The sequence below is a fragment of the Gavia stellata genome, chromosome 2, assembly GCF_030936135.1.
Source record: "Gavia stellata isolate bGavSte3 chromosome 2, bGavSte3.hap2, whole genome shotgun sequence".
In the NCBI taxonomy this organism is placed as follows: domain Eukaryota; kingdom Metazoa; phylum Chordata; class Aves; order Gaviiformes; family Gaviidae; genus Gavia; species Gavia stellata.
Genome location: NC_082595.1, coordinates 39,457,062 through 39,483,335, shown reverse-complemented (window position 1 = coordinate 39,483,335; position 26,274 = coordinate 39,457,062). Strand labels below are relative to the sequence as shown.

The following is a 26,274-nucleotide window of genomic DNA, read 5'->3' as shown; positions in this document are numbered from 1 at the left end:
CCTTTTTCTTTTGCGCTGCTTCAAGCCACATTGTTTTGCTTCCTTTTCTGTGCCAGCTCTAGCATTCATGACCCAATTCAACTCACTCATCCAATCAAAGGCTTTCCTTTTATTTTTTTTTTCAATTTTTTTTTTTCCTGACTTATTTACTTTAACCAACCAAAAGGAGCTTGCCATGGATAAAAGACATACTGGGGAATAGGACTCCCACTTCTAGATACCTGTGAGCTGCTAGACCAGCCAGTTCTCTCTCCTGTTTGTTTCATCCTCAGAGCCTCTTGGGCTACCAGTACTCTCACTACCCTCTTCCTGCAATTCACAACTCCCGTAACAAGTTTGCTGAGACTGCGGGGATTTTCACAAGACTAATACACAATGTGTTCATAGCTACCAACTAGCACTAGTACCTGTGCACATCATTTTTCCAGTGCGTATGAAGGTCTGAAATATGAGAATACAGCAGCTCCTTTCCCCTTAACTACCAAACCTGGAAGCAGACAAAGTATGTGCAGGTCACATTAATTATATTCTCACAGACCCACTGGCAATAAACTGCATATGTTGTCCACTCTACAGAACAAAGGGAAGAAGCTGCAGTGACCTGAGAAGCAACCTGGCACCAAGAACTGAGCAAAAGGGTTTAAATAAACCTTATTGCAGAAAAAACATATGGACTTCAACTAGTTGGAAAAAAGGACTAAGATCAGAATTTCGTCCTTGATACTCAGCAGTGTTCTACAGCAGAAATGCAATATTAGATCAACAGGTTTTTACTACTGGAGCTTTAACAATATACTTACATGATACTTCTATTTCATTATGTACATCAGCTATAAAAAGCTAAAGATATTGTAATTTTCTCATTCCTTTCCTTATGCCACACACTTTTTTTTTTTTTAAACTTTTTTTTTTTTTAAGGCGATACAGCAGAATTCCTACAAATATGTCCAGGAGATCAGGAAGGTAACAGTGTTTTGGGCTACAGCTGGAGGGCTATTTTTACAAACTGGTGCCAATAAATATTTATTTTAAAAATAAAAGCTTAATTTCTTTAGAAACTGATATCTTCAGGAGATTTGAAAGGGAAAGCTTCCACTTTTTATAATATTTGAGAACAGCATTTTTTAAGCTCCTGGCCATATATTGCATATCATATCATGTGCATATTTATACTGATATACAAATCATCAGTGATATCATATAAAACCATACTCACACTTTAAATTTCAGAATTATAGCTTCCTCTTCAGATTTTGGTGACTCCACACAAAAAAAATGAACCCTGATTATGATTTACAGCATCACTCAGATTGCGCAAATCATTTGACATTTCAGATAAAATGGTCACAGTGTCATAATTCATATATGCTCTTTTTTAGTTGTTGTACACAATATTACTTCATTGTTCCTATATAGGTGCAACAACTACATTCTAAAGACAAACACAGACTATGTAAATTAACAATGTGGCTAGGGGAAAAGGGTGTATAGCAAGTGACACCTGAAAATACTATTACACCCTGTCTCCTAGAAGGTGGAAGCAGGGGCAAGTCACTTGAGGGAATAGGGACATTGCTCAAGTGTAGAGCAAAGAAATTACAAAAGCTCAGCTGGAGTGGAAATAATCAAAGGACATTAACAGCAAGGAAAAAAGCTTCTGTAAGTACACTGGCAGCAAAATGAAGATTCAGTAAGGAAAGTGCATGTCCGCTGCTTAATGGGGCAGAGAACTTAGTGACAAAGGACATAGGAAAGGCCAAGATACTCAACGCCTTTTTGTGTCTTGGATTTGTTGGCAAATTTGGCTCTCAGGCCTCCCAGTCCATGATCCTACTAACAGAGTCTGTGGGAGTGAAGCATTGTCTACAGTAGAGGAAAGCAGCTAGGAGGCACTTAAGCCAACCGGACCCACACACAGGTCAATGAGACTAGTTGGGATGTGAGCAAGGGTACTGAGGGAACTGACGAGTCACTCCAAGGCTCCTGTTGATCATATTCAAAAGACTATGGCAATTGGGCAAAGTTTCTGATGATTGGAAAAAGGCAAACATCATACCCATCTTCAAAAATGGTAAGGACAGAGGTTTTCATGGATTTAGGACATCGTACTGGGATCTCTGCCTGAGGATTGAGACGCAAAATTGAAAGCTAAGTTTTGATCAACTTAATGAATTGCTGCTCAGCAGCTGAGCTACAGTTACTGTCTATGCATCTGTTCTTAGCTAACTTCAACCATGGAGTAAAATACGTGTTTGGTTAAAGCACATTTTGCAGAATCAAAAGACTGAGCACTGGTATCTGTAACAGCAATTGTTTAAACAAACCAGCCATTTCATTTACAGTATGATTAGGTATTTATATGCTAGCCTTTCTAGCAATGATTGTGAGTTTGGTCTTAATTTGATTCACTCTCTTAAGAATTTGTTTATCTCCACAGCAGGGCATTTGTTGCTAAGTAACTGCCAACAAGCCATCAATTCATCCCATCTTAGTGCTCCCTGTAGGTGTTTTAAATGGTCACCAACATCACCCATATCATGTTTTAAAGATTAAAAAATAAACTGTGAATTTGATCATAACAATACCCCAACAGAAGACAGAATCTATTTGATGCTCATTATTTTCACCTTGTTCCCTGGAGAGTGTTGCCAACCTTTTATCTTTCATTAAATACTACCTATTCTTTCCATGAAATGTCTGCAACCATTACACTGTACAGCTTAGTTTCGTTCAAACCCCAGAAAATACACTATTAACATATATCTGATGTCACACTGAGTACAGTTCTTGGGATAGCCAATAAGTAACGGAAATGATTCAGTTAACAGGACATGATATTTAAGTAAATAATATCTGGCAGGTCAGTGAATGAGGCTCAGAGCTGAAACTTTTATCCTTCTTTCCTCCTTCCACTCCTCCAGATGCTCTGAACTCCTTTATATGTACAGAAGTAAGAGCAATCTGAAATGAGGAATCTCACATCTCATATTCCCCATTGGATACCAAAGTTGGGACACAGGGAGGTGAGAATTCTGGGCTTTTTCCACTTACCAGGAAGCAATAAAGAAAAATGTGTCCCTTCCCTTGGATTGTTTGAGCAGTCAGAAGAAACAACTTCTGGCCCCAGTAAAGGCTTTTATATTAGGAAAAAGAGGGCAGAGAACAAACAGATGGCTCAACTTCTCCTCCAAACGTGTCCTGGGGGGAAGCTACTTAATTTTTTCTCTAATCTCTTCAGAACTGAAAGACAAAAGGTCCCTCTGAAGACTTTATTTACGGCAGGAAGTTCTTTTAAACTCTAATCATTGAAATAGTTTTTCAAAAGTAGCATCTGAATATCTTAGAAACCCATGGCAGAAACAATGGCAACACTCAATTTCGTAAGAATGTGGAAAGGATATAAGAATGTTTGACCAAGTATCAGTAACTCTGTTGCAAAATGATTTGCTCTTTTTCTTCTTACCTAGTGCCATTCTTCAGAAGAGGAATGAACAGAATGAGTCATAATCAGACGATCTAATAAGCAGCTAAGGCAATACAGTCTTCTCTTTATTATTAATACAGACAGCAGCAATTCCAAAATAAAAGCAAAATATGTATGTACTGTTTACAGCAACATATCATTATTCTTATCTCAGACACTGGAGCCAAAACTTAAAGGAGTCTCTGCAGAAGAAAAATACACTAGTCTAAATGCTCAGAGCTCTCATGGTTGGGGAGAGACTCAAGCCATGGATGCAGTTCAGGTACAATGAACAGAACAAATAATTGTAAAGCATCTAAGCTGCAATGACAGTTCCTTGCAAAGCCTATGACAACAGATTTTGTTGTCATTTCACTTTTGTGTACTGGGGTAGGATGTCTTCCTCAAAAAGCAGAGTGCTTTCTGTGTGAAACAAGCCCAAACTGTCGAAAATTAAAGTGATGATAGAAAGAAAAGATTAATACCAACTGATTATTCTTTATATTATTTTTAAAGGAGTCTGTAATTTGGACCACTACTTTCAAGAGCAGTATTCTCATTTCTAAACATAGCTGACATCCTTGCAGGCGTCAGACAAACTACTAACAGACTTCAATAACTTGCAAGAATGAGCCTATTTCAAATGCTTGCACACATTTGCTAGGAGAGAATGAATGGTCACCCAGCCTCACATTTAGCCTTGCCAGCTACAAGTCCACGTGTTTTCTTATTTTTATTTGCCTGCATATTAATGGGAGGTGAGATGTTCATTCTTGGTCTTCTTTCCAGGTTATAGAAGGGGGAGAAAAAAAAGCTACACGTCAAATCCCTTGCCCAAATTGTACACAGTGGTGTTTCCTGGACATTATTTTAAAGAAAAATCGATGGAAAGCAGCAGCCTAGAAGCATTGTGGGTTTTAAGACTTTTTTTTTAGTTTGTTCTCCTTATTTTCAGCCTGATTCCATTTATTGCCCTACAAATATAGTCTGAATTTTGGTCTTTATCACTTTAAAATTCCAGCTAACTTTGAATATCTTTCTTAAAAGTTTGGATCAGTTATCATCAACGTAATTCAGACTTGCTGTTTTGATCCACTTATACCAACTATACCTTTTTGCTATACAAAAATTTGAACTGACAAAAATGCCAGAAATTTAATATAAAAAGCAGAATAGAATACTAGACTGGTGCCATGTGTTAGAGAAAAAAGATGAAGATGCATTCAAAAAACTGACAACAAATACAGTGATAAGGCAACTCAATATTTCTTATAGATGACAATAGATTTGTTTTATCTTGTGTGACTAAATCTTAGCAAAACTGAAACAAAAATACATTTTTTTCATGTATTTTTGGAAGAATTCATGTGAAATCCAACCTTCATGCTCATAGTAAGCTCATGCACAGCATTAGAATTTTGAAGTCTTTCAACCTTCTATTTCTGCATTCCAGGAAGAAGAATAGTTTTTATTTCATAAACTATAAGTGGCTCAAAGACAGAAGCAAAATCAGGTGAAGTTACAGACTTCAGAAAGAATAGTGTGGACACTGCTGCTTTCAATGGCAGCACAATTCAAACTCCATAGCCTGTGAGAGGAATGCTAAAAAAGCTCAGCTTGTCATTTTCAGCGGCCAGAGCCAGCCGTAGTAAAAATTCTCTGCTCATGATTCTATGGAGCCAAAGGACTGCTCTCAAAAAAGCTTTTAATATGGAATGGAAAAAAAATACTATTATTTCACCTATTTGAAAAACATTCTTGATAACGGAAGGTATCAGATGGCCTGGAAGTCATTCATTTGCCAGCCTTTCATATTCTACCACACTGAGGTTACTCAGACTTTCAAAAGACATCCTTCAAAAATGTGGGGGTTTTTTTTGTAGTTTGCATTCTCAAGAGTGGAACATTGAAGATTAATCCCAAGAGATGCCTGCCAAAGCAGAAACCTTGTAATATCTAGCTCTAAAATGTGCACTTTTAATCTATAGAAACAAAAATAATTTACAGAGGAGTGCTTTATATCCAGTTTTACCAGTAGAAATACGATATACCAAGACCTAGCTAGAGTCATAGCAAAGGTCTGGCAAGAGGAATGCCTTCTCTGGTGATTTTCAGGTACCAGTATCATCCAATAGACATGATCTCTGACTGATTCTTCTAAGGTGGTTGACCCTGGGTTGTGCTCCAGGTGAGACTGTTTTCAGCTGGCCTAAATCCTTTATGGTTACCTGGTTTCAAAAGGTGGAGGTGACAGGCCAAGTGAACACAGTACAGACCAACATAGGCACCAAGGGATCCCAGCTGCATCTTGCAGTCTTTCAACAAGTCACAGGTTTCAGTGCAAGTAACATCTACATCCAATTTGTAGACCACATTTCTGTTTGATCAACGCACTGTCCTTCCAACTAGCAGCAAATGACTACAGGTTATATAATTCTCAGTTAATGATAACACTTCAATATCACACAGAATCACAGAATCATTAAGGTTGGAAAAGACCTGTAAGATCATCAAGTCCAACCATCAACACACCACCATTCCCACTAAACCATGTCCTGCAATGCCACTTCCACATGTTCCTTGAATACCTCCAGGGAGGGTGACTCCACCACCTCCCTGGGCAGCCTGTTCCAATGCTTCACCACTCTCTCAGTAAAGAAATTTTTCCTAATATCCAGCCTGAACCTCCCCTGGCACAGCTTGAGGCCATTTCCTCTAGTCCTGTCACTAGTCACTTGGGAGAAGAGGCCAACACCCACCTCTCTGCAACCTCCTTCCAGGTAGTTGTAGAGAGCGATGAGGTCTCCCCTCAGCCTCCTCTTGTCCAGGCTGAACAACCCCAGCTCCCTCAGCCGCTCCTCATAAGACTTGTGTTCCAGACCCCTCACCAGCTTCGTCGCCCTTCTCTGGACACGCTCCAGCACCTCAATGTCCTTCTTGTAGTGAGGGGCCCAAAACTGAACACAGGATTCGAGGTGCAGCCTCACCAGAGCCGAATACAGGGGCCTGCTCCTGCTGGCCACACTATTTCTGATACAGGCCAGGATGCCGTTGGCCTTCTTGGCCACCTGGGCACACTGCTGGCTCATATTCAGCCGGCTGTCAACCAACACCCCCAGGTCCTTTTCTGCGGGGAAGCTTTCCAGCCACCCATCCCCAAGCCTGTAGCGTTGCATGGGGTTGTTGTGGTCAAAGTGCAGGACCCGGCACTTGGCCTTGTTGAACCTCGTACAATTGGCCTCGGCCCATCCATCCAGCCTGTCCAGATCCCTCTGCAGAGCCTTCCTACCCTCAAGCAGATCAACACTCCCTCCCAACTTGGTGTCGTCTGCAAATTTACTGAGGGAGCACTCAATCCCCTCATCCAGATCATCAATAAATATATTAAACAAGACCAGCCCCAAAACTGAGCCCTGGGGGACTCTGCTTGTGACCGGCTGCCAACTGGATTTAACTCCATTCACCATGACTCTCTGGGCTCGGCCATCCAGCAGTTTTTTACCCAGTGAAGAGTGCACCTGTCTAAGCCACGATTTGCCAGCTTCTCCAGGAGAATACTGTGGGAGACAGTGTCGAAGGCTTTGCTGAAGTCCAGGTAGACAACGTCGACAGCCTTCCCCTCATCCACTAGGCGGGTCACCTGGTCACAGAAGGAGATCAGGTTGGTCAAGCAGGACCTGCCCTTCATGAACCCGTGCTGGCTGGGCCTGATCCCTTGGGTGTCCTGCACATGCCCTGTGAGCGCCCTCAGGATGAACCTCTCCACAATCTTCCTCGGCACCGAGGTCAGGCTGACAGGCCTGTAGTTCCCCAGATCCTCCTTCCGGCCCTTCTTGTAGATGGGCGTTACGTTGGCAAGCCTCCAGTCATCTGGGACCTCCCCTGTTAACCAGGACTAGTTAACCAGGACTAACCAGGAGTAGTACAGATAAGAGTGTATTATTCATCCGTTCTCATAACACAAGAAAAATAATGCATCTAACATAAAACACAACAAATTTAATACCAATAAAAGGAAACATCTGACTGCTCAGCACATAATTAGCCAGCAGAACTCCTTTACATCAGATGCCACTCAGGTGAGAATAATGATCTATAGCTACTGGAACAGCCTGTCTCAAGCAGCACATACCTCTGTCAAACTCAGGACAAAAAAAGAAAAGGAATGTGTCACTTGGGGCATCTTAGTTCCATTCTGCTGAGCTCTGTGTAAGAAACCGCTAACAGCACAGTCACAGAGCATCCACTTGTTCTGGTTGTCCTGCAAGGCAGGAAGCTGAGGATCTCTTTCCAAATCCTTCTTTACTAGACCTGATTCAAAGAGGGAATCCAAAGTCATGTTTCCCATTTAATTGTACAGTACTGTGCTGGTTTTGGCTAAGATAGAGTTAATTTTCTTTATAGTAGTTACTATGGGGCTATGCTTTGTGATGAAAACAGTGTTGATAATACAGGGATGTTTTCGTTATTGCCGAGCAGTGCTTACACAGAGTCAAGGCCTTTTCTGCTTCTCACACCACCCCACCAGTGAGGAGGCTGGGGGTGCACAAGAAGCTGGGAGGGGACACAGCCGGGACAGCTGACCCCAACTGACCAAAGGGATATTCCATACCATATCACATCATGCTCAGCATGTAAAGCTGGGGAAAGAAGAAGGAAGTGGGGGGCCATTCAGAGTTACAGTGTTTATCTTCCCAAGTAACCATTACGCAAGATGGAGCCCGGCTTTCCTGGCTGAACACCTGACTGCCAATGGGAAGTAGTGAATTAATTCCTTGTTTTGCTTTGCTTGCGTGCATGGCTTTTGCTTTACCTGTTAGACTGTCTTTATCTCAACCCACGAGTTTTCTCACTTTTACTCTTCCAATTCTCTCCCCTATCCTGCTGTGGGGGGAGTGAGCAAGCAGCTGTGTGGTACTTAGCTGCTGGCTGGGGTTAAACCATGACAAGCACCTTAAAAATTATGGAACCAGTAACTTTTCTGAGCTTGTTGATTGAGCTGGCCTTAGATTCAGCTATAAGAATGTTGGGAAGATTGCAGCACCTCTTTCCACACTGGAGTTTGATACTCAATTATCTTTTAAGAACACAGCTTGGGCTTTTCTCCTTTCTTTGGCATTTCTTCCTTGTTGGCTTCTGTCAAATCCTTTTGTGCCTTCTGTGTGGCACCTGGGTAATTAAGAACTAAAAATATCTGCATGGCAGAGCACCTCAGTACTTCTGTGGATTTAGGTCAACTCATTTACAAAGCACTTAGCACGCATTGATAAGAAAACCAGGATATCCCATTTCTTCAGTGGTGGTTACAGGGAGCTCTCAGAAGAAGCTAAAGACCACTCTGCTTAAGTATATGAATAATCCACAACAGAGTCTCTAACATGATGTTTGAAGAATGCTTTCCAGTTTCAAAGCACAATTATTATTATTTTTCTTTTGACAGTGCTTTCTCTGCTATATAGTTCTGCTGAAAGCTGCTTTTCTCTATTACACTGTTCATTATCATAGAAGTCTAGACTTCTGTTGCACAGTCTCCAACCAACAGCTCATGAACAGTGTTTGCTTGCAAGATCCCCTGACGTTGCTTTGAATTACAGGGAAAGGAAAACCTAAAACTAAGACCAGTAGGTATCACAGCATTCAGTGTGATATTGCCGCTGATATATTACTTAATGTTTTCATGCCCATGAGTCCATGAAGTTTGAAATCTACAGATCAGGATAGGCTGAGCTCTCAGGGGTTCATTGTTTTAATTAGAATTAACTAGGAAAACTAATTTGAATACATAATTTCCTAATTAAAATGTAATCTAGTTAATCAAAAATTCAATTTACTGTTTGGCTTATATGCTATTTTAATATGTTTATCATATTTACTTAGGGAAGAACCCATTGTCTCACCACAAAGCATGAAACTAAAAAAAAGTTAAAGGCAGAAGAAAAGGAAAAAAAAACTGTATTAACAAATCGACTACATAGATTAAAGTTGTACTGCATTTACACACTGAAACATTTCAATGATGAAGCACAGGTGCTGAAAGCAAGATCTTCATCTTTCTGGCCAGAAAATGCTAACACTAAGAATTCTAGGTGTACTTAACGTTATTTCTGAGACTAACAGAAATGCCGGCCTTGGAAATAAATACAGGCTATATACAAAAAAACAGACAATAAAAGACAACAAATGAAAAGCAGCTATTTTATGCTCAGACAGGACAATGCAAACTCTCCAGGAATATCTCTAGTTTTTGTTAGACTACAAATTAGGTGTTAGTACAATAGTACAGTAAAAGAGTTTGCAGATGCATATTGATGCAATACCTAACTTCTGAAGAACAACTATGAACCAAAGAATTTCACCCAAATTGAACTAAGATCATAACACATCTATCCACTAGCGCTACTATGTCTGGGGAAAGTATGCGCATGCATGATGGTAACAGTGTTTCAGATGGTTAAATTTTAAGCTACATAGACACTTCTCCATTCAATTCTGCAGTTGGACGTCCTGAAATCCTGGGCCATTAGAGATTTATGTTGCTTCTGAATTATTTGAGAGAACAGGAAATGCCTTGTTATATTGGTAATGCAAACAGCCAATAAACCCTTCCAAAAGGCTCTGGACAGTCATTCAAAATGAAAGAATTCTGTTCATCTTAGGAGTCATTGCAGTTACCAGCCTGCTAAATGAGATGGTGATCTCAAAAGGCCTGTTCCTCAGGATGATCAGGACAGTAGCTGCAAATTGGAAATGAACAACTGCTGCAGCTCGAGATACACCAGAGCTCACTCCCAGACTTTTGTGAAGCTTTAACTGGCTTTGGTGATGGGTATGGTTAGGAAGGATATGAACTGAAATATTTGAGATAGAAGAGCCTCCTGAGTAATCCGAAGGACTAAAATCAGCTTTGTAGTAAGGGTGTAATATCTCGTAATACATGACCAATTTCAACTGTCAAGAAGGTTATGAATGCAGTGAGGTTTAAAATTTTTCATATAAACCTTCTTTCCCTTGTAAAGTTCAGTAATTAGCTGTACTGGTTTTGACTGGGATTGAGTTAAGTTTCTTCACAGTAGCTTGTATGGGGCTATGTTTTGGATTTGTGCTGAAAACAGTGCTGATACACAGGGATGTTTTGGTTACTGCTGAGCAGTGCTTACACAGAGTCAAGGCCTTTTCTGCTTCTCACACCACCCCACCAGCGAGTAGGCTGGGGGTGCACAAGAAGCTGAGAGGGGACACAGCCGGGACAGCTGACCCCAACTGACCAAAGGGATATTCCTTAGCATGTGACATCACACTCAGCAATAAAAGCTGGGGGAAGAAGAAGGAAAAGGGGGAACGTTCGGAGTTATGGCGCTTGTCTTCCCATGTAACAGTTATGCATGATGGAGCCCTGCTTTCCTGGGGATGGCTGAACACCTGTCTGCTGATGGGAAGCACTGAATCAACTCCTTGTTTTGCTTTGCTTGCATCCACAACTTTTGCTTTATCTATTAAACTGTCTTTATCTCGACCCATGAGTTTTTGCACTTTTACCCAGATTCTCTCCTCCCATCCCACTGTGGGGGGAGTAAGAGACCAGCTGTGTGGGGCTGAGCTGCCTACAGGGCTTAAACCATGACACTAGCATGCTTTGAACTCGAGCACTGTGTTTCTTGTAACCATAACCTCGAAACTAATTGTATTTTTAAAGACGGAGCAATTTCCAATAAATGGGGCAGTATTAACCAAAAAATGGATATGCCTAATCCAAAAATTGCAAATCTAGGGCATCAGCAATATTTGGGACTAGTATCCTCAATGCCTTTTGTTCAAAATTTTAACTCTTTCAAGCCTCTAGCAGAACTTAGTCAGAACCACCGAGTCATACTCATCTCTGACTGAAGCTCATGCAAGGTCAAAAACATGCGTAAGCATCTACATACAAATCTAACTAGCTTTTACAGTAATAGAGCAACCCCTTCTCTCAATAACACATATGTTGGAACATGGGTTGCAAGACAAAGATAAACCATTGAGCTACCCTCTTGGACCACAAACATAAGAACGGAGAATACTGGGTCAGAGCAAGGGTGAACTATAAGTCCAACACCTTGTCTCAAACAATACTCGCAACTGAAAGCCTAAGAAGAGCATAAAGGCATATATAGTATATTTCTCTAATGCTTTAATAGTCTCTCGTCATTTTCAGCTCAAGCACTTCCTGAGCTACATGTGGTTGCTATTTATTTATATAGTCTTCAATGGATTTCTTTTCTGCAGACTTGTTCCATGACTCCATGTAAATTTTTAGTGCCCACTAAAACTTAAACTAAGCAACACGAGCGCTCCAGCACAACACTGAAAGCAGTTTCAAATTCAAACACCACGCTGTTATCCACATTAGTTCTTGCCATTCCCAAACTTCAGTCAATCTAGCAACCCCACCCAAAACATCAAAAATTTAATCTGTTCAGTCTAAATTCTCTAAACCACTGCTGTAGCCTAAACCTTAAGAATACTTACCTGAGGAACACATGCTGGCAGTGGATAAAACCTCAATCACAAGCCTTGGCTTACTCCTTATCCTAGGCATATGGGAATTCAAGTATGAATTAGCAATGCAGCTATTTTTTCTGTTCTTATTGTCCCAACCTTTAATCTTAATAACAAACATTAGGTAATCCTAGGCTTTGGTGCAGCAATCCACTGTACAACAGTAGTGCAGCAACGTGCTACTCATTGCAATCCATCAGGCACGCAGCTAAACTTAAATAATTTCTTCCAGCCAGTCCAGGCTTCAGCCTGTCTCCACAGGTCCTTAAGGCTCCATAAGCAGTAAATATTGCTTTTAGTTACTGCTCTCCCTAATAAGTACTCCAACACCACTCTGACCTTCCCCTATACATTGGTGACCTCCGTCTGTGCCACTATTATGCCTAAATCACTTGCCTCTCTTGGCATTGACCATTAACTCCTCACTTTTGTCCCTAATAACCCAAAACCTTATTCAGATTTTTCTTTGGGCTGGAAGACGTTGATGACTCAAGTTTAATTCAGAAGATTGGGCTTGATGGCATAGAGTTTCATCAAATTAATTTAAAAAGCATTTTAATTCATTATCCATTCTTATACTAGCCAGAATCTCTTTCAGTGCCGACAAAGACATCAATTTCTGTTCACTATAGCTGTTGAAACCTGGGAAAGATCAGATTCTCAGTAGCCTCTAATGGTGCAATTAAGGAAAGCTGTAAGAACAGCAGTTCTTTTGAGCTCTTCAGCCTGTCATCTCTAGCAACTGCCTAGCTCCTGAAGGGAATTGCTACCTAATTAGAAAGCAGTAATGAAGAGAGACCCAGTGGAACATCCTGCAGAGACCCATGCGAAGTCTGGCTTAGCAAGGCTAAAGGAATTTTCCTGCCTTCTTCATATGCTTCTGAGGTCCCACTCCAGCACTGCAATATACCCACCAATAATCCCCGTTGATTTTCCACAGTACAGATGTACTGTGCTGACAGTTGTAAGCATTTATGAAGGAAAAAAGAAGCCTAATCTTGCTAGAAATCAAGCAAAGTAATTTTAAGGTCATCAAAAAACATTTTCCAGCTGTTTGTACACATTACTCTCAGAGGGCTTCTGCACTAATGTTATCCACGAGATTTGAAATTATAACACTGTAATTCTTTGTGGTAAGCATCGACAGCTCTCAGGATTTTTTAAAAAAATACTTCTAAAAACTATTAGCCTTTTTTCTTTTTTATACTACTGATATTTCTATTCAGTATTTCAATCATTGCAGACATATAAGAACAAGTAGCATTTACTATCAGGAAGACATTATTAGACAAAATACAAAATATTTTTGACATTTTTATCCCTGCAGCTGCAAATTGTGTTCAGAATAAAAGAGAGATCCTCAGGGAAAACCTACCTTGCAATTATCACTGAATACTAAACTGACGGGACATTATCTTCTCAGGCAGCCTGCAAACACCCATTCCTCTTTCTGATACAGGGATAGCAACACTACTTAAGTTCTCATAGACTTACACAAAATTTGTGCACTACAAGCTGTCTCTGTCTCACAAATGCACTGAACAAGCTGGGTAACAGAATGAATGTAAATAGGAAATATCTAGTAAGGAATTGTCATATCTCCAATGAACACAGCTCCAATCTTAAGAGTGTGTGTGTAAGGTTTACTTCTAATCTGCACATCCCACTAAAAAAAGACTTGGTAAACTACCTTTGATAACACATTTACAATCATTACTAACATTTGCCTACTATTAAGAGAAAATCATTATCTAACGAAACATAGAGCAATCTCTCCAACACAGGGATTGCCAACCAAAATGAGGACTAAGTCATAGGGTTACACAGTAGTTGTTTTGTCACCATGTTCAGCAAATTTTCTCAACAATTATAAATACTAAGAGCAGCAGTATTAATCATTTTGTCCCCAAGTAGATTCCTGCAGAATCAGCTCAGTACTCTGCTGATTTTTCTTGACAACAATGATACAGATCTAGCCTTAAATCAGAAAATTGAACATTTTCTGCATTTGGGGCTACAATTGTACTTTCTAGTAAATTAATGACATTTGCATCTTCTTCTCATGGACCTGTAAACACAGAATATCTTTACTATAATATAGATATTCCTTACTATACAGCATCTTTCCATTTCCAAATAAAGAAATAACATGTCCATCTGCCTGCTATAAATTGTATTCCCATCATTGCGACATCACAAATCCTATGACAAAGGGGAAAGCACTCTAGAAGCAATGTTGAAAATTGGAAAATTAAACATAGCCTCCATTTTGCATAAATCAGTCTGTAGTTATAGGTTTTGACCATAAGCCTGATCCAAATAAAAAGCTCCTCACAGACTTCAGCAGACTGTATGTAGTTCAAAACTTGAAACTGCCTAGTTGCTTGTTCTCTCCACAGAAATTCTGTAGCTTATAGCAGTGGTCTCCAAAATGGGGTGTGCACACAAGGAAGCAAATATTAGAACTTCAGTAGTGCATGTATATAATTTATAAATAAAAAAATGTACATATACTGGGGGGATGCGCTCAAGAAATTTTTACTGATAGGGTTGCACAATCAAAAAAGTTTGGAGACCACTGGCATATAGCATGACTAATGAAAATAAATGTCTTTCCATAATTCAGTCCTTTCAGAGGGACTAAGTATGTTAAATTATCTTTTTGATATTGGGTTTGGAGTATAAATTCCAATCCATCTGGGAAACAAGGGCAAGCAAGAAGAAAGGTTATTCAAGGTGTGAAAAGTGTTCTCAAGGGTAAACTTCTAGCCCCACTGTGTTCAGTTCCCAACTATCAATAATTTTCACCAATTTCAGCAAAAACAGATTTTCACCCAGATCTTTGACTAGAGAGTACCAAGATGTGTGGGTTTTCAGCAGGATGAAGATCTTACTAAGACTAATCACAGTAGTAGAACAGAGTCTTCAATCAACTCAGAAAGCACTTCCAACTTACAGAGTAAAACAATGATTGAAAGTGTAGCAAGTGCTGAATTCAAATTTTCAAATATTTTATAGCACCATTCTCTACTATTTCATGAGAAAGTGGGGCTACTTTTTCTGTAAAATTTTTGTTTCAAGACAAAAATTTATTTACACAAAAGTTTAGAATAAGCTGTCACTAGCTTTCCTTGATTTAAATTCATTATCTACAGCTCAACATATGCTAAAGTAAAATCCTTCCTGACAACTTAAACAAAAAGGTTTATCAGGTCAGTTGCTGAACTTGGCAAGACATGCATTGACCTAAACCAACGTTTTTTATCCATCCATCCAAAAGGCCTTAGCAATATTTCAGAGTGATAAAAAGTGAGCAGGGATAGATTAGTCAGGAAGTTAGTATCAGAGTTGCTGACACTTTAGATTTTTTGTGTCACAGATTTTCTTGGTTCTCCTTTTACATTACCAGCACTTCTGGTAATATAAATATAAATATAACTATAACTATAACTATAACTATAACTATAACTATAAATATAAATATAAATATAAATACTATTCGATACAAACACAAACAGAGGTAGTTCTGTAACTAAAAGCTGTACCATCAAATAAGCTTGTTTTTTTTCAAAAAGACATCACTTCATCTCTTCATATGCCTGAATATAATTCAGGACAATGAGATATCATATGCAAATGTATACAGCACATACACTGAAACATCTAAACGCTTACTGCTGAGACTTACTCCTGTTTACAACAAGGGCACTCTGTATCACAATGGCAGAGCAGTTAAACCCAAAAGACATGCTACAGTTTAAACAGCAGTTACAGGCTTAATGCAAAAAATTAATACAAGCTATGTATTCTGCGTTATGAAGGTTCTGTACTACAATCAGGCTATTGCAACAGTTTCTTCCATAGTCTAGTAATGTAAGTCACTGAGCTGCCATCAGGACATCTTCAAGCTACTACACTTCATGTAAAACAGCCTTAGTGAAGTGAGTAAAGATTCCTGTGCTGTGATTCTTAGCTAATGCTGAATTAACATCTGCATATGCTAGACATTCGTTCCATTGCAATTAGCTGATAATTGTAGAGTGAGAGATAAATCATGTCTCCTGTCCTTTAGGTCCAACATGAGATTTCAAATATAACGTGAGCAGATGTCCTAGATTGCATTTCAGAGGTGTTTCAGTAAAACTCAGTATTATTCAAACAGTTTGTAACTAAATATTCTCATCTCAACTTGACACTGGGAAAACAATTTTCTAATCTGATTTATCCATTGTGGTCTCACTTATTAAAGCCTAAAATAACAAAGGGGCATTTGAAGATTGATTTCAAGAGAGAAATAGGTAATACAACTGAAACCTTTATTTGTAGCAGTAAAAAGAAGAAAAGAGCATGAGCACATACATCAGATACGTTTTTCATTTGAATCCTGTCAGTGCCATGCATGCGGGCTTACATACTTTAGGATGACAAAGCTGCTCAAAACATAGAAATAGAACTTGCAGGTCAAAATAGCAACAGTGAAGGAAAGTCAATGTTCTATTTATTTATTTGTCTTTGCAGGAAGAAATACACATTTTCACAGAAATTTACAAATTCACATTAAATACCTTGCAAATAGTGAATCATTTTAAAGTCTCTCAAGAGATGCTACTTACACCGAAATATCTAAGAAATGAATAGGAAGAATGATTTTTTTTTATGCTTAATCTCCTCAGATTCATTCTAACATAAAGCAAACATTCAAGGCATTGGGAATTGTGTCTCCCTTCTGTAAATGAAATTGATGTGCTGTAGAGTCGTTAACCATTTTGCCCTGGAAACTTCAGCTAGCTTAGTTCCTCTACCTGATGAAAATGTAAGGCACATATTCCTAAAATTATTGTGCCGATTCACAGCTTCGAGGTTCTTTTAAACCCAAACAACATTTCAGTGAACACTTAACTTGTGCCTGCTCCTGACCATAAGCTGAATGCTTCATACCGTGAGCTGTGGCCAACACGCTGCCCCAACATGTACAGGAACAGCCACGTCGCAAAGCCCCCCACCCATGTACCACACCTGCCGTGATCTTCTCGTTCCTACTGCTCTCCCCAAGGTCCGAGGCACCCTGTGTCTGCTGGACCAGGCATGGTACAACATAGATGCAACATCACTTTGGCAGGATGATGCGACCAGACAGGTGCAGAAGAAACACCACAGGAGGAGGAAAGTACAGCTTTCATGCCAAGCTGGGCCTCCAGTTTAAACAAACAAAATAAAACAAACAACAACAACCACCAAACCCCACCTTGCCTATGGAAACCACTTTTAATTAAGTATCCACTTGAGCAAGTAAACTCTCTTAACGTAAGTTATTTGCACGCGCAGGACTAGGGGCAAGCAGCTCCTCGACACGCTTCCAGCCTCTGCCAGTGGCGACAAGGCCGCCCCACAGGAGCGCGGACGGCAGAAGGCGGCACCGTGCCGCAGCGGGCCGCCCAGCCCCGCCGGCCGCCGGCCTTAACGGCCGCTCGGGCCCCGCGGCCGGGAAGCCCCGGGGGAAGTTTCCAGACGGTCGCGGGGGCGGCCCAGCCCCCTCCCGGGGAGCGGCCGCAGCAGCCCCGGCCGGGCACCCCGGTGTGTCTCCCGGCGCGCCCGCCTCGCACCCCGTGGCTGCCTGGCCGGCCGGCCGGCGGGGGACGACCCTTGTCCCGCGCCCTCCCTCCTTCCCTCCCGGGGCTCTTACTCTCTGGCGGCGGCGCCCAGCAGCCCGGAGCTGTTACGGCTGCCGAGCTCCTTCTTCTTGCTCCCCTTGGAGGCCATGGCCGCGGGTCCCGCCGCGTCCGCCGCGTTGCCGGGCGACCCGGCCCGCCGGAGGTAGCGGCTCCAGCGCCGCCCGGCGGCCCAGGAGCCCTGTGGCCAGCCCAGCCCCGGCATCACCCCCGTCCCCCGCGGGAGGAAGGGCCGGCAGGAGACGCCCCGGCAGGTGCCACCCGCCGCGCGGGAGGGCAGGCGGCGGCAGGAGGGGCCGCCCCCGCCGCCTCAGGGCAGCGGGCGCCGGGTGAGGGGTGACGGCCCGCGCCCGTCCCCCCCCCGGGGCAGCGAGCACGGAGGCGCTCCTCGCCGCCGTCTTCGTGTTCAAGGAACCAAAAACCCGGCGGGAAGGGCCTTTGCGGAAAAAGAGCTGGCTTTGAAGGTGATGAAATACTGCTTTCTGAGCTGAGGCAGTACCTTCGAGGATCTTCCCGAAGACAGTAATTTGAAAAAAGCTGAAGACACTGAACAAGTTCATTCCAGTTATAAATATTCTGATCACATGACTGAGCGTCTGTTGAACAAGTAAAGAGCAAGAGTAAGAAGTACCGAGTTGAAATGGTAGCAATTTTTTGCCCCTTTTTACACCAGTACGTATAAACCACAAGAGAAGGAAGCAAAAAAGAATTAGTCCTGGAGCCTGGAGAGATTTTGGTGCTGGAAAGTATTTATTTTCTTTTTTCATTTCAAAATGGTGCAACTAATTAATTCCTGATATGAAGCCTACGGTTACCGAAGTGAATGGAGTTCCACCGAGGTCAGGTAAACCTAACATTAAGCAGCTACTTTTGAATTCAGCAGATAGGGGACTTCAACTAAACGAAGCGGACTTTTTCAGATACCTTCCAGAGTTTACATTACTGCCAACAACTCCTATTTCTAACTCTTGACCTATTCGCTATTTCCCAATCTGTAGTGCATGATGAAAAATCCATGATAAAACAGAACATACTTGTTCACTTATTCAGCTAAGTCTTTTTGAAATACAAAAATCAATAAAGATGTATTTGTCAAGTTGCAGAGGGCACGAGTAGATAAAAGACAAGAAAAATAAGCAGATGTTGCTACATCTAGAGGCGTATTTTAGACAAATGTCAGATCTTGATTTATATCAAGATGACAGAAGGCCAAATATATACTTTCAAATTTCAAAGTGGAAAATTCTTTTGCATCTTTGCATTTCCTTCAGCATTATGTCCAACAGCATCCATTTTAAATAAGCTACCTTGGGACACTTCTCACTTGAGAACCAAGTAAACATTTCAGGTTTATTTATTTCTTTTCCAGCTGAGCAGCTGGTCTCTCTTCAGACAATTAAGATATCAAATACTGATCAGGGCATGCAAATGAATAATAACAGAGACAGAGGTGAGTTCAAACAGCTGGCTACTGCTTCAGTACCAGTACAGGGCTGTTAACCTCCACGCCTTGCTGGATGCTGATGCAAACTTGCAGACTGAGACTGAACTTACAGGACTGAGTTTGTGACCCAGAACACAGATGAAACCACTTCAGGTAATCTGTGATCTCTGTCTATTGCTCTGAATCCCCTTTCCTTTCCTATGCTCACTGGGCACAGAAATTACTATGGAAAAGTATCCATGAAACATAGGTGTAAGCGGCACCTGTGAAAGTTTTCCTAGTAGGAAAATTTCCTTCCTAATCCCATTGCAGATGACCAGTGAGGTTTGCAGCATCCTAGCAAATACAGTTTTTGTAATACAAGTATGTGAAAGACAACATAAAAATAATAGAAATTCAAGTGCATCTCTCTGTAAACATTTTTGGGCAGTGAAGGAGGAAGGACAGAAATCAGAAGAGAACGTACATGAGCTACAGAGCCCTTCATTCTTTGCTCTGTTAAACAATAGCTGCTACACATGAAGTTCAAAATGCACCTTTTACTATAAAATTTTACAATATTGTTTGTTTGTTTGCAAAGAGTGATGGCATTAAAAGCACATATCTAGGTGCTTTGCGAAGAAAGAAAAGGATCTCAAGTTTTGCATCCATCAAATTACATCTTTTTATTTATCCAAGAACTTAATTTGGAATTCCATAACCTAACAGAACGACAAGGGCAGCTTGTTTGGAAAGAGAAGTTGATCCGAATTTTAAAAAAGCTAGTTTTCTAACTGGCAAAAAACCTGTAAGGTCAAATCAGCTGTTTCATTGGTCTTGTGTCTCAAGCCATGAAGTATATCTGACAGACGCTCCCTGAAGGGAAACATTGTTAGGGTAGAGGCAGCCTTACAGTTGGAAAATGTGAAATAAATATACAAGACAATAAAACAAGAAGAATGGTGCAGTTATATCTTAGGAATCCACTGAGATGTAGCTAAACAGATACTAAGATAACAGGTACTAGTTAGCAACGGATGGGTGGCATTCTGGTCACCATTCTTCTAAGACACCATTCAAAATTACTGGCTTCCTCCCCCCCCCCCCCCCCCCAAACCATCACATCATCAACAGCTATAGCACACACAGGTCACTTACAGGAAAACAGCCTTTTAGTCCTGAATATTTTGCACTTTTTTGTAGCTACAAATACTATTGGAGAGAGCAGAAAAAGAGTAACTAATGAACAGGAACACTACTAAAGCTCCTCTCAGCTCAGACCTCAGCTCCTTGGAGCTCAGACCACTCAGACTTAACTCTCCTCTGATTTTACACAAAGCACAAGGATTCCAGAAAAAGACGAAAAAATTTTCATGTTGAGAAAGCCTGGGAGTGTGGTAGGGGGCAAATCTTAATGTGTAGAAATACCTGATGGTGAGACTAAAGACACTCAGATTCTTCTTTGTTGTTTACGATTAAGGATGTAACTTCTGTAGGAGACTTAAAAAGTTAAGTCTTCTTGTTCTAAGTCAAGGCATGCTGCAGATCATAGCAAATCCTTTTTAATAGTGATTAACTTCAGTGCAGTTTTAAGTGTGGTGCCAGTTGTGTATACAGGCTAAAAGCAAAAAGTTATATTTTGCATTTTTAAAAGAGTGTAAGATTGCTAGATAAATATTTTGTAATATAAATGTGATTAACATTCTTCAAGAAAATTCAGACAAGACCATAAACAGCTATATCTGTAAGATGTCTTCAAAGTTGTTTTTCCAATCTACCACGTAAAAACAAATCATTGTCTCTAAAAAAAAAAAATGCTGCAATGCAGTTTACAGTCTCTAACTTCTGAAACACGTAAAAATAACAGAAATCATTATGACATTTGTGCCATCATACATATGACATACAACACAAGTGCCATCATAACCACTTGAGCTGTAGTATGCCTCATCTAATTGTGCTTAAAACAATTGTCCATCGGGATGCCAGTTGTTTTCATTGGACTATCTGACTCAAAGCCCTTGCTCCTTAAACTACGAAATACTAGAAGGCAGTGATTTTGAGTACCTTGAGGCAAAGCACAGATGAAAACAGCAATTCTTTAAGTTTCAAGCAAAGCAGTTTGCCCGTACATATACTGATAGAAGCATTAGCACTTCAACCAGCCAGATGCTGTCCATCTTTCCATGCTGGAAAAGAGACTAGAAGTAATCTTTGTGCACAATACAGTATTTCAATGTTACACTGTACTGAATAAATACTGACCAAGTATAAAATCATGTTGGAGGCATAGTAATTTAAAGTTAAGACTGAATGTATCTTGGTGGGGCAGACATTTTGCTACATCAGTGCTAGGATAACACTGTCAATTAAAATTCACTTTTTATAACCAAAGATGCTTTGACATAATATGAACAATGGAAATGGATAATGCAGCCCAATTACTATACTACAGAGTAACCTTCAATACCACAGTCTACAGGACACTTTTGAAATACAGAAGTTAAAGAGCAAACCCATCTGAATGTGAGAGGTTGAAAGTCCATTATTCTGGATGGATAGTACATACTATTTTAATACATACCAGGAAGGGCAGAGGAGTTTAGAAATGGAATTAGCAGAATGCCCATGCTATCTTTAACCTTTAGGGAGCCAAGAACTTTCCAACAGGACCGATAATTATTAGCATAACATAAGCTGTCAGAACAGTCATGATAATAAACAGCTTAAAAGTTCCTAAGTTCCAAAAAAAATGATAAGGCAAAACAGAAGAAGCCTTTATGTTTTATCAAAAGACCGAATACTTTGTTTCATTTTCTAGAACCTGTAAAAGATAGAATGCTTTAATATTAAAATGCCACATGACATGTAGCAGATAACTTGTAACTGGGAGTAAAAAGTAAGGGCAATAAGGCCAGGAATCCTGCGTATTTTAATTTCATTTAGAGTTCAGGCCAAATGATGATTTACCCAGTGATAAAAAGATGCAAGATCACTATACTCATCTCCTATTAGCTTTGCAAAAGGATGAAGGAACCAATATTGAGATGCTGGCCCTCTACTTGTACACCTCCCAAGCCAAAGCTATCTGAAACACCATCTACCTAAAAAAGGAAGTTTTTCTTAAGGTACATAGGGCACAAAGCATTTTGTATGTACACAGACTGAAATGATAAAATAACAACCTAGTAGAATTTACTTGTATGGGTATGTAAGCCACATAGGATGTCTAAGCTAGAAATTTTCACTGAATGAACACTATCTTAGGTGGTGATAAAAGAGTCAATAATCATGTATTTAAATATACACAAAGTACTTTTTTTTTCCTTTTTAGACACAAATTGAAACAGAGAAGTGAGTTTACAAACAGACCTTTATAATGGTCATCCACAATACAGACACAATTTCTTTCAAATAATCTTCACTACATAGTCAGATCTGAATGTAGCATGTTCCTTATTTTCAACATTATTCTGCTGCAGGACAAAGAACTCTGTCTGAAGTGACCTTTTATGTACTGCCAAGTAAACGATGTATTTCAGTTCAGAATCATTATTTATGACACTGGCATTTTGTTACTATTTTTTTTACTCCTGAAAATATATTGATACCCCCATTTCTTTAATTCTTTAGTAATTCATTATATGAAGGACGAAGGCATATACATACTTAAAGAAGTATGTTTCTGTACCACATAAGGTGATCTGTAAAGCGAGAAAGAGGTATCCAGTTCTGTTTTGGAACCAAGGTCACTAGCAAGATGTTAAGATTAGGAAGATAAGGGGGCAGCAGTTTTTAAGAGCAAAATATTTCACCATTCAATACCATCATTTTACTGCACATATTTCTTGTATAACTATTTCCTCTTATCACCATATATCAAATGGTTATTCAGGCACTGAGTCTGTAAGAATGACTCAAACTATCCCCCAGCTATTAATTGCTACAGATAAACAAGGGTTTGTTCAATTTAAGGAGACTGAATGCTATTACAACTCAATAGGTCTAACAAAGTTTAAACACACAAAATTCTGGAGCTTGGAATAGCTCATATTTTTCTACTACTGCAGTTAAGATACTCCTAGAAAATCCCATACTGAAAGATCACTAATTGCTCTAACTCCTTTCTAGTTTTGTCAGCAATTATAATGCCTCATTAAGCTTTTTAAATGAATAGAGGCTGACTTTGCATTAGCTGCAAAGACAAACTGCACAACGACAATCCAGGAAGACTATATGCTATCTTTATGAAATTAGTTGATGGAAACATGCCAGGAAAGACATTTTACTGAGGCACTGATTCAGATTTTTACTCAAGTTTTTAACCTCAAAACTGACCCTTAAATATAACAACTAGGAAGTCAGGTACTTGTTTAAGATTGACGTATTTCAGATTGCACTACATAATGAAATATAATAGCATGGGGCCTATGTTCACCTGATTGAGATGAATCATCACTTTACTATATATTCTGTACACGTGAAACAAATTATATTTGACACTTTTTGCTCACTGATTAGCCTGAAGTTAAACTGGGTCTATTTAAACTTCCACATATCTTTCCAAATCAAAGTTCTTGGGTTAATTAGGACAGGGCTTCATGACTAGTTTAATTGATCTAAACACTTGTCCACAAACTACAGTCTCATTCCCCACTACCAGGGCAATGCTCCCATTCCCTTCCTCAGGCTAGAATGCCAGCCTTTTCTTACAGTTTTCACCTTCTGGCTGGATCAAGTTTCCTGATCCACCCCACCAGTCTCAAATATAGTAATGCTCCCTCCAAGGAACAGGAATGAAAAATGCCGTTTGTAGCATGAAGGAAGACTAGCCATCTATTAAAGCTCTTTTTTTTTCCCCCCCAGAAAGGTAAAAAAAAGAGACTCCATCAAGCAGATAGTCAAATTAGTTTTTGTACTTCTCTACTTAGGAAAGAGTCTGCTCTGTAATACAGTCAGCACAGTCGCTTTAAATCTTTAGATTTTTATTTTTGTAGATGGTAGTTCCTGAACCTCACCCTGCCTCAGCTTTTCCAGTCAGTGACAACCTGTATGAAAACTAGTATACTCCACCACAGTTTGAAAGTTATGGCCATTCTACATTCATGTAGAGCTTTAGAAGAACACAAGCTATATACAGAATAAGGAAAGTGCTTAAACATAGCAGCAATAGCTCTTCCAGCAGAAATTTAGACATTCTTGAAACTAATCTGCATAGGATTACATTGTTACTGACAGGACCCAGATGAGATTCATGCATTCAGGCAGAGTCCTAAAGCTTCAGAGTTTGGTTTTCATTCTGCTGTTGAATCTGAAAACTAGAAAAATCACAATAGCTGTTTGAAAAAAACTCTACTGGTGAAACTGCCAGTGGAGGTAAAGTAGGTATTTAAGGAACTAGCATCTGAATGTAGACCAACCTTCTACGACATTCTAGACAGACTCAAGAATTGGCTTTTTTTGCCCATTAGTGACAAACTTCATGTTATATTGCATAGGCTCAAGTAAACTTACAGTTGAAGCCAAGTGAACATGAAATTGCATCTTGTTTGACTGGTCATTGAGATTTACCATGTTTTAATCTAGTCAGGAAGCACCAAATGAACAGGCTACACACATGTTCCACTGGCTAGTTACTAATTTGTGCAGCTATAATTAAAGTTTAGAAAAAGACAGTACACTGGAGATTTATAAGCTTATAAAGAGTGAGTTTACAGTCTAAATGGAGTTGTTATGCTTATAATTATAAGTAACTGAATAGGGAGATTGTGGTAGTTCCAGGTTAGCAAGAAAGGTTAACAACTCAAACAAGCCAGCAAGCAAGGAACATGGATGGGGTACAGTTTGCTCTCTGAAGTGCCACAGGCTGTCAAAAAAATTTGAAAGTAGCAATCAAGCTTTAAGTGTCCAATAAGTCTGCACAAGCCTAATGGATGCATTCTTTACAGTGGTGCATGGTTAGAGGCTGAAAGACCATGGACATAAGTTGAAGTTAGAGGTTCAAACTAGATAAACTCTCATGAGGACAGTCAGGCATTGAAACAACTTTCCCAGCACCATACAGTCTCCATTGTTGAAGGTTTAAGACCAGACCACATGAAAGCCTGAGCATCCTAATATGGCATTGCTTGGAGAAGAACATTGACTTAGAAGACTTAGTAAGAACTCTTTCATCTGAATTACCTTATGATCCTAAGCTGGTTAAACCCAGTTTTAGCTTATGCCAAGCCTTACTGTGGTAATTTAAAATAAACCTTTAACATAGCAGCTACTAGAAGATAAAGTTGTTTTCAAATGTCAGCAAAAACATCTGTGTATAGGGTGGGACACATGATGTGAAGATTCATGTTCTCAAAAGCATACACCAACAACATACATAAGATGCCCAAATATATTTATTTGTCTCTTAAAACATGTTACTCTTTAGAAAAAAAAAGACAGCCTAGGAAAATCTCAATGCAGATTAAAGTATATCCAATCTGGCACGTACTTCATGCTGATATTTAAGTAAACGTCAGCACTATCAGACCAAGCAAGATAAGACTTCTAAAGTCAGAAGCAATGAGGTACCAAAACAGAAGAAATCCTTAAAATAAAGAGGACCTTCAAAGCTTTTCAGCCAAGCAAAGCCAGAGTTCCAGGATGTATTCAAGAACTGTGAAATCTCTTATCCTTTTGATCTTCATTTGCTGCCAGAAATACATACAAGTTAAAACAAGGAAACATAAGCATCTCATTATGCAGAGTTACAAATTGGTAAGCCTGTTCACCAGTTCTGAATAGTCAGAAGAGTGCAGCACTGTTCTAAAATTGAAGTTAAAGCTTGGAGGGGTTTTTGATAGGCTAGCAAGAACCAATTAAGCTAATTCTTTCAAGACCTCTATCCTCCCTCATAGTATTCAGAACCATCTCAAGACAGAAAGAAAAAGCAGCAAGTTCATTATCACAGGACAGCAAGATATTTACTTTTTACACTCTTGGTAAAGTTTTCAGTGTTAGTACATGAAAAAGTTACTGGATGTTTATTTCTGGATGTGCATATGGGTGAGGTTACTATAACTATGTGCCAGCCCTACAACTGTATTCATTAATGTGTTTCATTTGTAAAGTATTAGCTGAAAATATTCTGCCTTCAATGGCTGGAGATGCATTTTTGTTAGTATCTCTATAACACCATGCCTTTA

General features: G+C 39.8%; 1 protein-coding gene across 1 annotated transcript in view; it reads right to left on the bottom strand.

Annotated features, from left to right (window-relative positions):
- Nucleotides 1-17,872, bottom strand: part of ADGB (androglobin) — a 116,740-nt gene extending 98,868 nt beyond the window's left edge. Inside the window, exons 1-2 of the mRNA XM_059835579.1 lie at nucleotides 17,682-17,872; nucleotides 12,332-12,358 (exon numbers count right to left, since the gene is read on the bottom strand). Of these exons, the coding sequence (XP_059691562.1) occupies nucleotides 12,332-12,358; nucleotides 17,682-17,872 (218 nt within the window). The remainder of the gene's footprint in view (nucleotides 1-12,331; nucleotides 12,359-17,681) is intronic.
- Nucleotides 17,873-26,274: the final 8,402 nt, after the last annotated feature.